Source organism: Mytilus californianus, unplaced genomic scaffold (assembly GCF_021869535.1).
Source record: "Mytilus californianus isolate M0D057914Y unplaced genomic scaffold, xbMytCali1.0.p SCAF_6, whole genome shotgun sequence".
In the NCBI taxonomy this organism is placed as follows: domain Eukaryota; kingdom Metazoa; phylum Mollusca; class Bivalvia; order Mytilida; family Mytilidae; genus Mytilus; species Mytilus californianus.
In genome coordinates this window covers 84,786,329-84,802,553 of record NW_026262712.1, presented here as the reverse complement: position 1 = coordinate 84,802,553, position 16,225 = coordinate 84,786,329, and the positions used below count along the sequence as shown (strand labels likewise).

General features: G+C 31.7%; 1 protein-coding gene across 1 annotated transcript in view; it reads left to right on the top strand.

Moving 5' to 3' along the window:
* The first annotated feature begins 2,769 nt into the window (after window positions 1-2,769).
* The window catches only part of LOC127706644 (low affinity immunoglobulin epsilon Fc receptor-like), a 50,267-nt gene continuing 36,811 nt past the window's right edge, over window positions 2,770-16,225 (top strand). Inside the window, exons 1-2 of the mRNA XM_052211299.1 lie at window positions 2,770-2,808; window positions 5,465-5,506. Coding sequence (XP_052067259.1) covers window positions 2,770-2,808; window positions 5,465-5,506 — 81 coding nt within the window. The remainder of the gene's footprint in view (window positions 2,809-5,464; window positions 5,507-16,225) is intronic.

Here is a 16,225-nt window from a genome sequence, read left to right as displayed (position 1 = left end):
TATTTGTAACAACAACGAAAAAACCCCAATTATAAACAACTCAAATGAAAAACATATGTCAGATACTTAAGAAAAGTATAAGATATATTGTGACGGAAATAGAAATGGTATTTTGTTTTAATTGATGAAATCAGTGATTTCCTCACTTGTCATCTGTGTTTTCTCGCTATTCATAAAAAAAGTACAATCCGAAGGGTATTACAAAACGTAATGTTGTGTATAAAATGTTAATTTATATCCGACTGTGTAAAACTTTGTAATAAAACGGTCATTGTAGACGATAAAGCCTGTTAAATGGATATTACAATGGAGAGCATATATGATACATACAAAAGACCTTAGACAATAGAGGATATACACATATTGCATCCATTTCAGATTATCATCGAAATTATGACGACTTACAACCAACAAGTTCAAATGAAAACTATTCATCAGTTATTGCTCATAACAAATGTCGAATAAAATTGTGGATAGCGTTCACTACTGTTACTATACGTTTGTATTAGCATGTGCATTGGCATCAGGACTAACGTACATTGTAATACAATCTCGATACAATAGAAAAGTGGAAAGTCCTTCAAAAATAAGCAAAATGAACGAAAATAAAAGCACAGGTTACCGGCAATCTGAAATTAAGACGGAAGTAAGTGAAAATAACGGATATGAAAACCCAGTTTTCCGAATATCAGAAATTCGGACAGAATGTCCAAATGACTAGAAGACGCTCGGTAGTTGGTGTTATAAAGAGTTTTTAGAACGGCAAACATGGTTTCAGGCTCGTGACTGTTGTCGAAGTATTGGAACTGAGATCTTGTTAGTGTTTGATAATGAAATGGCAAGCAATTTTCTAAACGAACGTTTCACAAAGACTTTTAAGTAGATAAGACTCAGCCAGCAATGTTCAAAACAATGGGAGGTATGTCTGGAGTGACAGAACGATTTTAAATCATACTGATTGGGGACCATCAGGACCGAATGATAACGAAAACTGCGCACAGTCATACTATCGAAAGTGGAATGACAACAATTGTTTTATGTCGTTCAGATTTATATGCAAAATGCAAATAATTCCAAGGTGTGGGCCAGGTGATTGGATATATTACAAGAATTCTTGTTATTCATTTGGTTTATCACTGGCTTATTTTACTGAAGCTCGTAACCTTTGTAAGAAAAATGATGCAGGTTTAGTTATCATTCGTTCGAAAGAGGAATACAATTTTATAGTAAGTCACACTTCTAAGCGATCAGGTGCTGATTTTTGGATTGGATTAAAGAAACTAAAGATTTTGACATACAGATGGATAGATGGAAGTAATCCGACATACCTTCCCTTGCGTCAAGAACCTATAGAAGATTATAACGTATATTATTATTTTTGTATTTAATCATCTTGCGTGCAGGGAATACAAGCAACACAAATCGTTTTATTTGTGAAAAACAATTATTTTAAAATGCATGAACGTTGAAAACCCAATTATGTGAGAAAAATATAAGTAGACTACACAATACCAGGGCACTTTATGTATGTATTTTGAAAAGGTTAAGTAAATGTTTATTTTTCAGTTGTGTTTATTTTCATTCGAGATCAAATGAATTTTACCGCGTTTCGGCTAGTAATATCAAAATCAAAATTGATTACAGGTAATAGGTATACATGTAAATGTATCTCATTTTCTAACCGTCCTTTGAAGCGTACACATCAAAAATGGACGCCGAACTTCAAGAGAAAATCCGAATTCAAGTTTCGAATATTTTGACGGTAATTCAAAATGACATGATGAATCAAATGAGGTCAATTATTTCCAGTGAAATGGGTAAGATGCATGTGCAGCAGCAACAGATTGCAGAAACACAGGTCTCGAAGATAGAAGCTTCTTTGACGGATGGGCCCAAATTCAAGAAACGAGGGAATGAAGAACTGTTCAAACAAAACTTGAAGGTGCTGAGCAAAATGAAAGAAGCTGACAGTCTTTAAGACGACAACAATCCTACACAAGACACCGTATGCAAAGCCAAGGAAAAGTTATCGGAAGGTGTGGCTTTCATGAACTATAGGCAAAAGTTAATACGGATTGCTGATTCATCCGAGCTCGGCCGGCGTGTCGTGCATGAATACGAAACCAACCTACTTGCAGAGGATTCGGAGGAGGAAAGGAAATTATACAAGGCCGAGAACAGAGCAGAAAGAAAAGCGAAGGCTGAAAAGACGAAGAAATCTAGACGAGTACACCCCTATGTTCAACCAGCAGAAAAGGCAGCTATGGCAAGAAAACCTGGCAGATGTTTTAATTGTAGTGAGAAAGGGCACTGGAAACAGGAATGTCCTGAGCTTCAACAGCAAAGAAAAAATGATAAGATAAGTAATCTTAATACTTTTAATAGTTGTAATTTAGAAGTACACGTAGATAGTTCATGTATAAAGATTAATACAAGTAAATCACCAGTCAATAGTTTGAAAAAACACATAAACAAGTGGAAAATCATCCAAGCAAGTGATTACATTTTAAATGTTATTGACAAAGGTTATGTGTTACCGTTAAAAACTTTACCTGAGAACGTTTTATTAGATAATAACATATCAGCCAAAGACAACAAATCATTTAAAAGATGAAATCGAGAAATTATTGTCTAAGGGTTGTATATCAAGAGTATGTAAAAAGCCTAAGGTTGTAAATCCATTAACGGTTGCAGGTAACAAGTCAAAACTTAGATTAGTGCTTGATTGTCGTCACAACAACCCACATTTATATCAATTTAGATATAAGTATGAAGATGCAACTGTGGCAGGAAAATTGTTTTCTAAGGGTGAGTATCTGTTTACTTTTGATATGAAGTCTGCTTATCATCATATAATGGTACATCAAGAAGACAGAACATATTTGCGTTTTCAATGGGAGTCTAAATTTTACATATTTAATGTGTTGTGTTTCGGTTTGGCTACAGCAGGTTTTATATTTTCAAAAGTCTTAAGAGAGGTTATAAAGTATTGGAGATCTAACAATATCAGGATCCTTATGTATCTTGACGACGGTTTAGGTGGTGCTGACAATTATGATGAATGCACTTAGGTTAGCCATAAAATAAAGGCAGATTTAATCGATTTTGGTTTCATTATTGCTGAGGAAAAGTGTAGCTGGAAGCCGGTCCAAGTGATAACTTTTTTGGGAATGGTATGGGATACTTCTGAAGGTATAATTAGAATAACAAAAGAGTGAATTGACAGGATAATAAAATGGATATCCTGCATATGTAACAGGTTACCAGACAAACGTGTGTTATCAGTAAAATTATTAGCTTCAGTTATTGGTCAGTTAATATCTACACAGGGTGTGTTGGGTACAACTGTAAGGTTAAGGAGTCGGTATGCCTATGACTGTGTTCAGGATAGAACATCATGGGATGCACCGGTCTGGGTTACATCAGAAGCAGAGGTAGAATTAGAGTTTGGTTATCAAATATAGAAAGGTTAAATGCAGATGGTGCATTATTTAGTCAGTTGACAAACAAAGCATGTGATGTAAACATGTTTTCGGATGCCTCAGGTGAAGGCTATGGAGGATATATAGCTAATGAGGCAGGGAACAGCAAAACGGTAGAAATGTTTGGTGTATGGGATGCACATGAAACAAACATGAGTTCTACTTGGAGAGAACTTGAGGCTGTTCATAGGGTTTTGAAAACTAATTTGCCTGCATTGAATGGGCAAAGTGTAAAAATACATACTGATAATAAAAATGTTGAAACTATTTTGAAGGTATGTAGTAAAAAGACTCACTTGCAAGATATAAACATGGAAATTCAAAATGCATGTGAACAAGGCAATGTTTCGTTTTTAGCGAAATGGATACCGAGAGAAAATAATACACATGCAGACACTTTAAGTAGGTTGAACGATTGCGATGACTGGGGAGTACAAACATGGTTGTTTCGTATGCTTGATAGAGAATGGGGTCCTCATACAGTAGATCGCTTTGCGGCTTCACATAACAAAAAATGTGATAACTTTAATTCCAAGTTTTGGTGTCAGGGAACGAGCGGTGTTGATGCTTTCAAACAGCATAGGGATAAAGAAAATAACTGGTTAGTCCCACCACCTTCGTTAGTTACAGAAACAGTTAAAAAGATGTTGAAAGATAGAGCAGTTGGTACGCTAGTTATACCCGAATGGAAGTCGGCTCCTTATTGGCCGGTCTTTTCAGAGGGTAACGGATTTAAATATTTTGTTAAAATTATCATCAGATCTTTCCGGGTTCAATGATAACTCATAGAGGAAGAGGGCGAAACGGGATTTTTGGTATGATTAAACAAAATTTCTATTTCGTTGCTATGCGTGTTGAAGTTTAGGTTGTTAGATTATCATAGATTACATTTCTGTTTTCCAGGAATAGGTTTGAGTGAAAAAATAAGGAAGATGTGAAAGATGCCTGCGTAGACGAGGAATCTGAACTTTTCACGTATGCAGAACATATGTCCAGTTACATTGTGAACAGTAGAAGTGATAACACAGCAAAATGGTACTTTTATGCATTTAAACGTTGGGAAACATTCATTAAAAAACATGTTTTTCAAGCTTTACCAGCACAGCCGGTTCATATAGCTTTATACATAACTTATTTGCTTGACTCGGGTGCTACATGTAACACTATTAATTCTGCTATTTAAAGGATAAAATGGGTGCATGAAATGAGTAATTTTGCAGATCCAACAAAAAATTCATATTTACATTTTTTACAAGAATCTGCTAAGAGAGTGGCTACCGTTAAGAAGCACAAGAAGGGCCCTATATCATTAGATATGTTATTGCAATTGTGCAGAATGTTTTCAAATAGCCAAGATTTACTTGTGGTTCGTGATTTAGCGATGATTTTACTGTGTTTTGCTGTGTTTTTGCGTTACGATGAGATTAGCTCTCTTTTGTGTAAAAATGTTAAAGTTAAATCAGATTATTTAATTTTGTATATAGTGAAGAGTAAGACCGACCAGTATCGTAATGGTAATGAGGTTTTAATTTCCAAGGGGCATACCGTTGCTTGTCTATATGAGATGTTTCTGAGATATGTAAATCTTTCAGGTGTCAATTTGGAATCAGATTTTTTCCTTTTTAGACCGATTTTCCGTTCTAAAAGTATTTGTAAACTTATATATAAAAACAAAAAGCTTAGTTATACTACAGCCAGAGAAAGCATTATATCTAGACTGAAACTAGTTTCAAAAGACCCGAAGCTTGGATTGCATTCAATGCGGTCAGGTGGGGCTACTGCTGCAGTAAATTCGGATGTCAATGATTGGGTATAGAAACGACACGGTCGTTGGAAAAGTGACAGTAGCAAGGATGGTTACGTTGTAGATTCAGTTGAAAAAAGGCTGCAAGTGACCAAGCATTTAGGGTTGTAATTATGTTTTGCTTTTCGTTCCGGTTCACCCTATATGTGTAAGTTTTCTAGCGTACTTGAGGGGCTAGTCGTCAAAATTAATTTTGTATTTAATTTGTATATTAATTATGGTAAACATACATGGTGTACATGTAAGAAGGGTGTAGGTCTGTTAGTCGTTAATAGAGTAAATACATGAATTTTCCCGCGTTTCGGCTAGTAATAGCGGAAAAATGTCTGTATTAACGGTTTGTAAAAAAGGTATTGTCCAATCAGGATTTGTTTGTAATCAAAATTGATTACAGGTAAATGGTATACATGTAAATGTATCTCACTTTCTAGCCGTCCTTTGAAGCGTACACATCAAAATTACATTTTGGATAATAAATTTAATATCGCAAAGTTGTATGCGTAGTGTAATTTTTATTTTCTGAATTTAAATTTTAAAATGTTATACAGATTATAAGTGTATATTTTGATTGGGAATGAAAGTTCATTATCAACGCAAGTGCTCGTGTTGTCTCTATGAGACGGTCTGTCGAAAGATATATTTGCTAGAGAACACAGGTTTCCAGAGCTTTTATGACCATCAAATACTATATGGTTTTATCTCTGGTTTTTCCTGAGTGTGTCTTGGCCGTTGATACGGGGAGGAACTTTCTTAAGTTATTTGTAAATGATCAGTGATTAATAAATGTATAGATGGTTACTAAAACAATGTTTGAAATATTTGTTATATATTTGTTGTATATCTATAATAAATTCCGGCGTCCTGAGTACTTGACGGGCTAGTCGGCAAAATTAATTTTGTATTTAATTTGTATATAAATTATGGTAAACTACATGGTGTACGTGTAAGAAGGGTGTAGGTCTGTCAGTCGTTAATAGAGTAAATACTTTAAGAAGTTCACGGTTAGTGATCACAATATGATGCAATGCACACTTAACAAAGATAATAACATCTTTCATTCAGTACCAACACTTTGCTTATTTTACAACCATGAAATAAGCGTTAATATCATAAATAGTCTCTTAAAACAAAATTCAAGCAATTATAGACATAACCAGAAACCGTATATTAGTTTTCAGTCCATTCTATATAAAGATAGCTATTAACAATTCAAATATACACCAAAAATGTGTATAACAACAATATATCCATTAGAAATAAGTAGTAGATAACGGTTCATTTACTTCAAATAAGGACTGACAACATTGTGGCAATGAAAAAAAAGCCGAATACAATACCCAAACAATAGTTATCAAAGATCATACCATAATTGGAAATATTGAGCAACACAAATATCCAAAGAAGGCTGGGTGAATTCCAGAAGTCAGAAATGATAAACTTTTAAACGCAATATGTTAAATCGTGTATAAAATTGATCAACAATAAGTCGACCATTATCAGTAGAGGCAAAAATAATGCAATAAAAAGAGTGCATCTAGTAGCATAGAACTTATGAAATCACAGTTACATACAACTGAAAAAATGAAAATTTTCGATCACGATGCTTATTTTAACAAACCTTCCTGAAATTTCATTCCGGTGTTGAATACGACCACGATTTTGTTCACAATTCGTGCAATTTACTTTGTAAATCAGCAGTCGATGTTTGGTTGAGGAAAGTCAGGCTTTCTTCATCATCATACCTGTATGAAGTACATGCAGTGTATTTGTAGTAAATGCAAAAAGCATTTGATATGGTATGATATTTTTAAAATTGTTTTCTGTTGCTGTTGTCTGGATCTGTTCTAGGCGGTTATATGCTATCGGTTGTTTAGGGTATCCGTAAATCCTCTTTGAGATTTTCAACAGAAAGATTCAATACAATATTATCTGTTATGTGTAAGTTTCAGTGTATTTTTCCTAGTTGTATACAACGATATATTTTGAGGGATCATGTGTTGTCGAATTGTAGCGTCGCCATCAGTAAACAAATGTTAGATAAAAAACCTTTGCTTTGAAAAGAGCTTCTTTGTTTTTGATGTTAAGAACATTTATTATCCAAAAAGAAACGTCTGCAAATCCATTAAATTGCGATATTTTCATATTTATTCATATAATGGTCAGCTGACTTAAAATGCAATGCAACACGGTCTGAATTGTGACAGCAGTTTTTGAAATTCTTCTTATATATTCACAGTGTATTTATTGTGCTTATTTTTCTATATTATTTTCGTTTAATGTGCATTGGTTTTCCCGTTTGAATGGTTTTACACTAGTAATTTTTGGGGCCCTTTATATCTTGCTGTTCGGTGTGAGCCAAGGCTCCGTGTTGAAGACCGTACTTTGACCTATAATGGTTTACTTTTATAAATTTTGACTTGGATGGAGAGTTGTCTCATTGGCACTCATACCACATCTTCTTATATCTATATTCGATATATTGTTACCATTGATACGTTTAAGATGGTGACGGCCATGCTCAAAGTGTGGTTCAAAATTGTTCAAGGTTGATATTAGATACACAGAAAATCAGGGTCAACTAAATTAAGTATGAAAGGTGGTTGGAAATTAGACTTTTAATTACCCATACCTAATATACATGCACAACAGTCAATAATAAGCCTAATATGCAATGTATGTATCAAATACTCTTCAGTTCATTAAATATATATAGAGTATTAATTAGCATTTCTATCTATGACATAAAATTCTCAATATCGAATGAAATTAGTAGATTTGACAAACTTAGTCCTTATATTTGAATAACGTAACATTCATTTTCAATGGACAATTGTTTTAAAGTTAATTATGTTCCAAATATTAATTGTGTGCTTACCACCCTCTGTGATCAATGTAAGATTACTCTTAGTTAATTTTGCAACATTTTCTTCTTATGGGAAGAAAATCAAATTTGGCTTATCATATATAGTCTTGAAAAAAAGTCCAAATGCTTAATGTAGGTTTCATAACTTCTCATTTACACATTTTACATAAGTTTCAGAAAGAAAGATGTTGTTGTTGTATTTATTTTAAATGTAATTGTGTGTGTTTTCGTGGGAGGAGGGGTTTACAAAGCATACATGCAGATACATGTCTTTAGGAAATAAATTAAAAAAAATAAATCACGACAATACGTCTTCTTCATTTGAATTTTGACACGGTTATAAACACGATCTCTTAAAAAGTGTATGCTTTACCAAGTAGCAGGATCAATGCTGATGGAGAATCGATATCGGGGATGTGGACAACAACTTAAAATAGTGTATTCCTGGTTAACAGAATAACTGGGGATGAAACAATGTAACAAATGTAATACCTCTATATAATGTACATATAATTAAAAAAAAAAAAACTAAACTACTACTTTAACACGACTATACCTAGTAAGCCAATTTTTAGCTAAACAATATTTATGAAATAATGAAAGTTTTATATATTGGTATATAATATTTTTATTCGGTTCAAAACAAATAAATAAATTTATCAATATAAATACATGTCTTTTATGAACGAACTATGAATACTACAATCTAATAAATTTTAATGATTTTAATAAATTTGTAATGATTTAAAATGCGACCAAACAACTATATGTAATAGTGAAACCATTAAACTTATTCAAGGGAGACAATCCTTCATCAATTCGCCAGACTTGTTTGAATTACAACATAGTACAAAGGGATGTCACTCTTGCATACACATGACACATCAAAACAACTACTGTAAACCAACTAATTTCCGCGAGCGATTTAATTTCGCGACTTTCGCAAACAGAAAAATAACGCGAATTTAAATCGTCGCGAATATGTGAAATTTTGATGTTCCCTTATATTAATATATCAAGACAATGCTAAGATCGCGAAAATAAATTGGCGCAAAGTTAGTTAGAAAAAAACTTAACGCGAAAAAAAGGATGCGCGAAAATGAGTTGTTTTACAGTAATTGACACTGCATTCAAGTTCCAGTTTTTATCAACATTCAAAATTATCAATATATCAAACAGTCGTTAATCTATTGAATGGTGACTGCTAACTCATGCTATCCCAAAATAAGTATATTTGTTTAAAATTTGTTCAAACCTACTCAGAAAATTCACAATCTTCTTGGTGTTCATAACTCATAATTAACGTGTTTACATTAATATACTATATTCTTTTAAACATAATTTGCCTCTTGTTGTCTCAGAAACAATACAGATCGTATACCTGCATCTACTTACCCAAATAAAGATTTGATTAAAGCAACAACCTTTTGACATTTTTTTTCTTTTATCTGTGCCGGTTTTTTAATATTATCACAACTTCCGGTTAAGATTTGACTAAGTACCCATATCCCGCTATTGTCAGGTAGAATTGCAAATAACTATTACTGAATGGCATTTTCGAAATTTAGCAAAACAAACAAAATTCACTGAAATGGAATTAAAAGTCTCAAAAGTGGAAAACAAATGTAGGGCATCGTATAAACAACTTTCACTTTTTACCATGATTTAATCAGCAAATTACACAAATGGATGTGTTAACTTGAAAATATCGTTGAAATAATGTTACTACTTGATATTTGTTTGATTTTTCACATTCAAAAAGAAAAGTACAAATTTCTGTCAAATAAAAATTATGTGACACACCTTTTTGACGGTACATTATAAATTTTATTAATTTCTTGAGATAAACCTGGATTGTCTCTCGTCAATGACCTTCTGTATATTTTCTGAGAAAATCCCGGATTTTACCGAATTTTAATCAAGCTGAGATAATCATGGTTTAACTGAGATCTTGAATTTAGTTAAAGAATCTTATTTTAAGTTAAATAAAAGAATAAAAGTGGTAAAGACGTGCTTCATTGAGGGATGTGACTTTGAAATATAAAACAAAAATGAAATGAAACCCTGAAACTATTTCACATCCGATGAATAAGATGATTTGCATAATTGTTAGAAAAAGGTAAAATGTACTTTTCCCTCATTGTTATGTTTTTTGATGTATTATATGAAGAACACAAATACAGAATAGCATTAGAAAATGTTATCAATCTTGTTAAAACAATGTTCAGATTAACACTTTTTGAAACAAGACATATTAAGTTTTGTTTATTTTTTACCTTTTCGTAGAAAGAGATTATTTTTATGTGGAATATCATATGTTTTAGTACTTAAATGTAAAATAGCCTAAGGATGCATTTCATACTGTGTGTATCTTTATGGTTGTCACTTCTAACCTTGAAATTTGTCGAAGTGAATAAAGCGATAAATAAGATGTTTTACATATTTTGATCGTGCTTAGAAAAAACAAACTTTACTTTTATTTAATTATCGTGGTCTGCCATGTGATAAATATCCTATTATAAAAATAACCAGAGACCACCTGACGTAGAAGTTAAGAAATATAGGTCATTTTACGGTCTTCACCAATGAGCCAAACCATTACAGCATAACAAATATAAAAGGCTCTGAAATGACAAAAATGAAACAATAAAAAAAAACCAACAACCTATATGTAAAAATGAGACCATTAACTTTTTCAAGGGGGACAATAATTCATCAATTCGCCGAACTAATTTGAATTACAACATAGTACAAAGGGATGTCACTCTTGCATATCACATGACACATCAAAACAACTTATTAACACTGCATTCAAGTTCCAGCTTCTATCAAGATGCAAAAATTATAAATATAACAAACAGTCGTTAATCTATTGAATGGTGACTGCTAACGAATGCTATCCCACAATAAGTATATTTGCTTGAAATTAGTTAAAACCTACTTAGAAAAATGCACAAACGTCTTGGTGTTTATAGCTCATAATTAACGTGTTCACATTAATAATATATTCTTTTAAACATAGTTTTCCTCTTACTGTCTAAGAAACAATACAGATCGTATACTTGCATCTACTTACCCAAATTAAGATTTGATTAAAGCATGAACCTTTTGACATTTTGTTTTCTTTTATCCATGCCGGTTTTTTAATATTATCACAACTTCCGGTAAAGATTTGACAAATTACCCATATCCCGCTCCCGTCAGGTATAATAACTATGACTGAATGGCATTATAAAAAATTAACAAAACCAACAAAACTCACCGAAATGGAATTAAAAGTCTCAAAAGGGAAAACAAATGTAGGGCATCGTATAAACAACTTTCACATTTTACTCTGATTTAATCAGTTAATTTAACAAATGGATGTATTAATTTGAAAATACCATCGAAACAATATTACTACTTGATATTTGTTTGATTTTTCAAATTCAAAAAGAAAAGTACAAATTTCTGTCAAATAAAAATTAGGGGACATACCTCTTTCTGACGCTACAATATGTTTACGAGTCTGAGATAATTTTTAGATATTCTCTCAGATTCAAATAAAATGGAAGTATTTTACCTAATCTGGGATATTCTTAACTTTGTCAAATACACATAAATTTTTATTAATTTCTTGAGATAAATCTGGATTTTCTCTCGTCATTGACCTTCTATATATTTTCTGAGAAAATCCCGGATTTTATCGAATTTTAACAAAGCTGAGATAATCATGGTTTGACTGAGATTATCTGGGATTTAGTTAAAAATCTTAGTTTAAGTTAAATAAATTATGATTAATTGATAAAAGTGGTAACGACGTGCATCATTGAGGGATACGACAATCAAATATAAAAAAAAAACGGAATGAAATAAATCCCTGAAACTATTTCACATCCGATGAATAAGATGATTTGTATACATTTTAGAAAATGGTAATATAGAAATAAGAAGATGTGGTATGCGTGCCAATGAAACAACTCTCCTTCCAAGTCACAATGTGTAAAAAGTAAACAATTATAGGTCAAAGTATGGCCTTCAACACGGAGCCTTAGCTCACACCAAACAGCAAGCTATAAAGGGCCCCAAAATGACTAGTGTAAAAACAATTTAAACAGGAAAACCAACGGTCTAATCTATATAAAAAACGAGAAACTAGAAACACTTAAGAACATCATCAACAAACGACAACCACTGAACAATAGGCTCCTGACTTAGGACAGATGTATACAAATGTAGCGGGTTTAAACGTTTTAAGAGGCACCAACCTTCACCCTAACCTGAAACAGTAGTTTAACATTACAAAATAAAATGACACACTATAAAATATCAATTGAAATGGCTTAACATGATCAAAGAGACATATAAACAAAAACAAGTAAACAAACACTGAACGAATAAATTTGATCTATGACACAATATAATTACAATATTAATAAAAAAAAAGGAGATGTAAAACAATGTCACAAAAACAACTCTAACCTGGGACAAAATGGCGTTAAATAAAATAACGTACACAGGTAAATTTAAATATTATCATTTTGTTGTTAGGAGTACGATATTATTTTTTACAAAAATAAATTTGTTGTTCATAGAACGAGTACAGAAGTGAGAATTTATCGTCATACTAAATACTTATCGAAGGTGGTACATATTTAAAACAGTGAGACGAGATATAACACACAATAAGTAAACATTGAATAATAAAAATGCATTACAAGTTGTGTCAACAGGTCAAATTAACACGAAAGAACGATTTGAGAGAACTCGCAGTTACTGAAAGCTAGTTACAAGCCAAAAAAAATTAATAATAAAAAATCATGCATCAGAGACTAAAATGTACTTTTCCGTCATTGTTATGTTTTTATGTATTATATGAAGAACACAAATACAGAATAGCATTAGAAAATGTTATCAATCTTGTTAAAACAATGTTCAGATTAATACTTTCTGAAACAAGACATATTAAGTTTTGTTTATTTTTTACCTTTTCGTAGAAAGAGATTATTTTTATGTGGAATATCATATGTTTTAGTACTTAAATGTAAAATAGCCTAAGGATAATTTCATACTGTGTGCATCTTTATGGTTGTCACTTCTAACCTTGAAATTTGTCGAAGTGAATAAAGCGATAAATAAGATGTTTTACATATTTTGATCGTGCTTAGAAAAAGCAAACTTTACTTTTATTTAATTATCGTGGTCTGCCATGTGATAAATATCCTATTATAAAAATAACCAGAGATCACCTGATGTAGAAGTTAAGAAATATAGGTCATCGTACGGTCTTCACCAATGATCTAAACCCTTACCGCATAACAAATATAAAAGGCTCTGAAATGACAAACATGAAATAATAAAAAAAAACAAAAAAACAAAAACAAAATAACTAACGACCTGATTTATGTACAAAACAATAAACGAAAATCAGATATGACATATTGTAACAAACAACAATTACTGAATTACAGGCTGCTGACTAGGGACAGGCATATACATAATGCGATATAGCAGCACAACATCAGAACAAATTACAAAAATCAGTTGAAAATGGCCTAACTCATCGGATCCATACAAGTCACAAAAATAATTTACAAAAACACTAAAGACACAAAGTAGAGATCTGAGTGTATTATTAGTTAGTGACAGGTAGTTCGAGCATTTTACAATAATAATATGAATTAAAAAAATCAAACAAAATCAAGTATCTAAGACTAAAATATCAATCAATACACATCCAACATCAATTACTACATGGAGGCATCAGTCAAGTTATATCAAGAAACCGATTCGCAATTGTAAGTATTTTTTATCGAATGCTTATTATAAATATATTTAGTATTGTAATTTCAAAATGTAATGCCGCCTTAATCACATACACGGTTTTTTCTAACGAGTGTTTACGGATCGCTAACTCATATATACAATATCAAAACTAATTCAAGGAAATTAGTTTTGATGTTGTATACATTATTTAAGTTATCAACAGTGATAAAATTTCCACATTCATCTAACAAGTCATTAATCACCCTAACTCTTTTTAGTCAAATATTTATAAAAACCTTATAGATTTCCAATGGTTAATTCATCATTCTTCCAAAGATTGCATGTGTAAATTCGATATCTGTCTTTTATATTTTGAAGATCATCCCAATCATCAAATAGATTTTTCAATTTTTTATAAAGGTGTAATACCACCATTGATTTTCCCCTATTAGTCTTTGTTAAATTTGCACTTTTCAAAAAATTGTGCAGAATTTATCTTTGTTTCAAATAAAGAAATACTTGGCATGAGTAAAGTTTTATTCTGTCCAGTACTATAGAAAAAATTTCACATAACATTTCATTGCATATAAGAAAATAACCATCACTGGAAGTTAACCAATCAAATTTTCCCCCTTTTTTAACCTGTGTACAAGCTTTAGTAACCATGTAACCTCAAGTTTCCAAAATATTCTATAGAAACCCCAAATAAAGAAATAATGGTGCTTTGAAATACCCAAGATATATGTTTATGACTCAGAAATGTTTTACTGCAATGAAATGTAGGATCAATTACCTACAACTGTCAAATTCAAGGGAATATTTTTTTTCGACCTATTTTCGTATGCAACCGGATGTGACGTACTATGATTTGGTGGTATTACACCTAAAGAAGACTTTTTTGTTGAATAAACTGAATGTGACTTTTTTCCTTTGTAATACTGGTTATTTCAAGCATTCCTGTCAAGTTTTGTCATAATCAGTTCAATAGTTTGAGAAAAATCTAGTATAATGTAAGACGACATCTACAGCGATTCGAGCAAAATTTCTTCGAAAAATTCAAACAAAGCCGCATCATGATAGAATATAGTGTGGACCAATAAATGATCAAATATTTATCTCATCTGCCTACAAACAGTTGAATATGATACAAAAGATGACTTTAGGATGATAAATACTACTAATGGACCTCTAATTCTTCCTTATAAAGTCTCTTTTGGTCCATTTATACCTCTCATTTCCTCAAAATTTCTACTTTTTAGGCCAATAAATAAAAATTTTGGGGTAACTTTCACTCATTTATGATAGAAATGTTATTATAAATGATTAATTGAAGTATTCAAGCTGCTTGAACTATCCGTATAAAAGTTTACTGTCTCCAAGGAGGTTTCAATAAGTCCTTGCGTAAAACTTAAATTTACGCCGCGTTCCAGAGAGGGACATAAAAAACTTCTCTTTTGGTGAATAATTTGTTGTTACTGCTTTAAAAATAATTTCATTTACTTAAAACTATATATTTATTAAAGTATTTCTTAGGAAAAAATTTCTAGTATAGCAGAATATAAGAAATAAGGAGAAAAAGCTCCCCAAGACTCTAAGTATGGCTTGTTCTGTCAACTAATATTCATGGTAAAGTCCTATTTCAAGGAAATTTTCTCATAAAATGTATTTTGGAGACTCAATCCACTCAGAATATTTCATTATTTGTTATATTTCACTTAAATAGCAAGAAATTTTAACACATGAGAGTACTCACAAGGTCAAAGGTGCATGTACAGCTTCCCATATTAGGTGTAATACCACCATTGATTTTCCCCTATTAGTCTTTGTTAAATTTGCACTTTTCAAAAAATTGTGCAGAATTTATCTTTGTTTCAAATAAAGAAATACTTGGCATGAGTAAAGTTTTATTCTGTCCAGTACTATAGAAAAAATTTCACATAACATTTCATTGCATATAAGAAAATAACCATCACTGGAAGTTAACCAATCAAATTTTCCCCCTTTTTTAACCTGTGTACAAGCTTTAGTAACCATGTAACCTCAAGTTTCCAAAATATTCTATAGAAACCCCAAATAAAGAAATAATGGTGCTTTGAAATACCCAAGATATATGTTTATGACTCAGAAATGTTTTACTGCAATGAAATGTAGGATCAATTACCTACAACTGTCAAATTCAAGGGAATATTTTTTTTCGACCTATTTTCGTATGCAACCGGATGTGACGTACTATGATTTGGTGGTATTACACCTAAAGGCCAAGAAATTGCATTTCCAAAATATTCAAACTTTCTGAAAAGAGGAATAGTTTTACAAGTTTTGAATTATTTA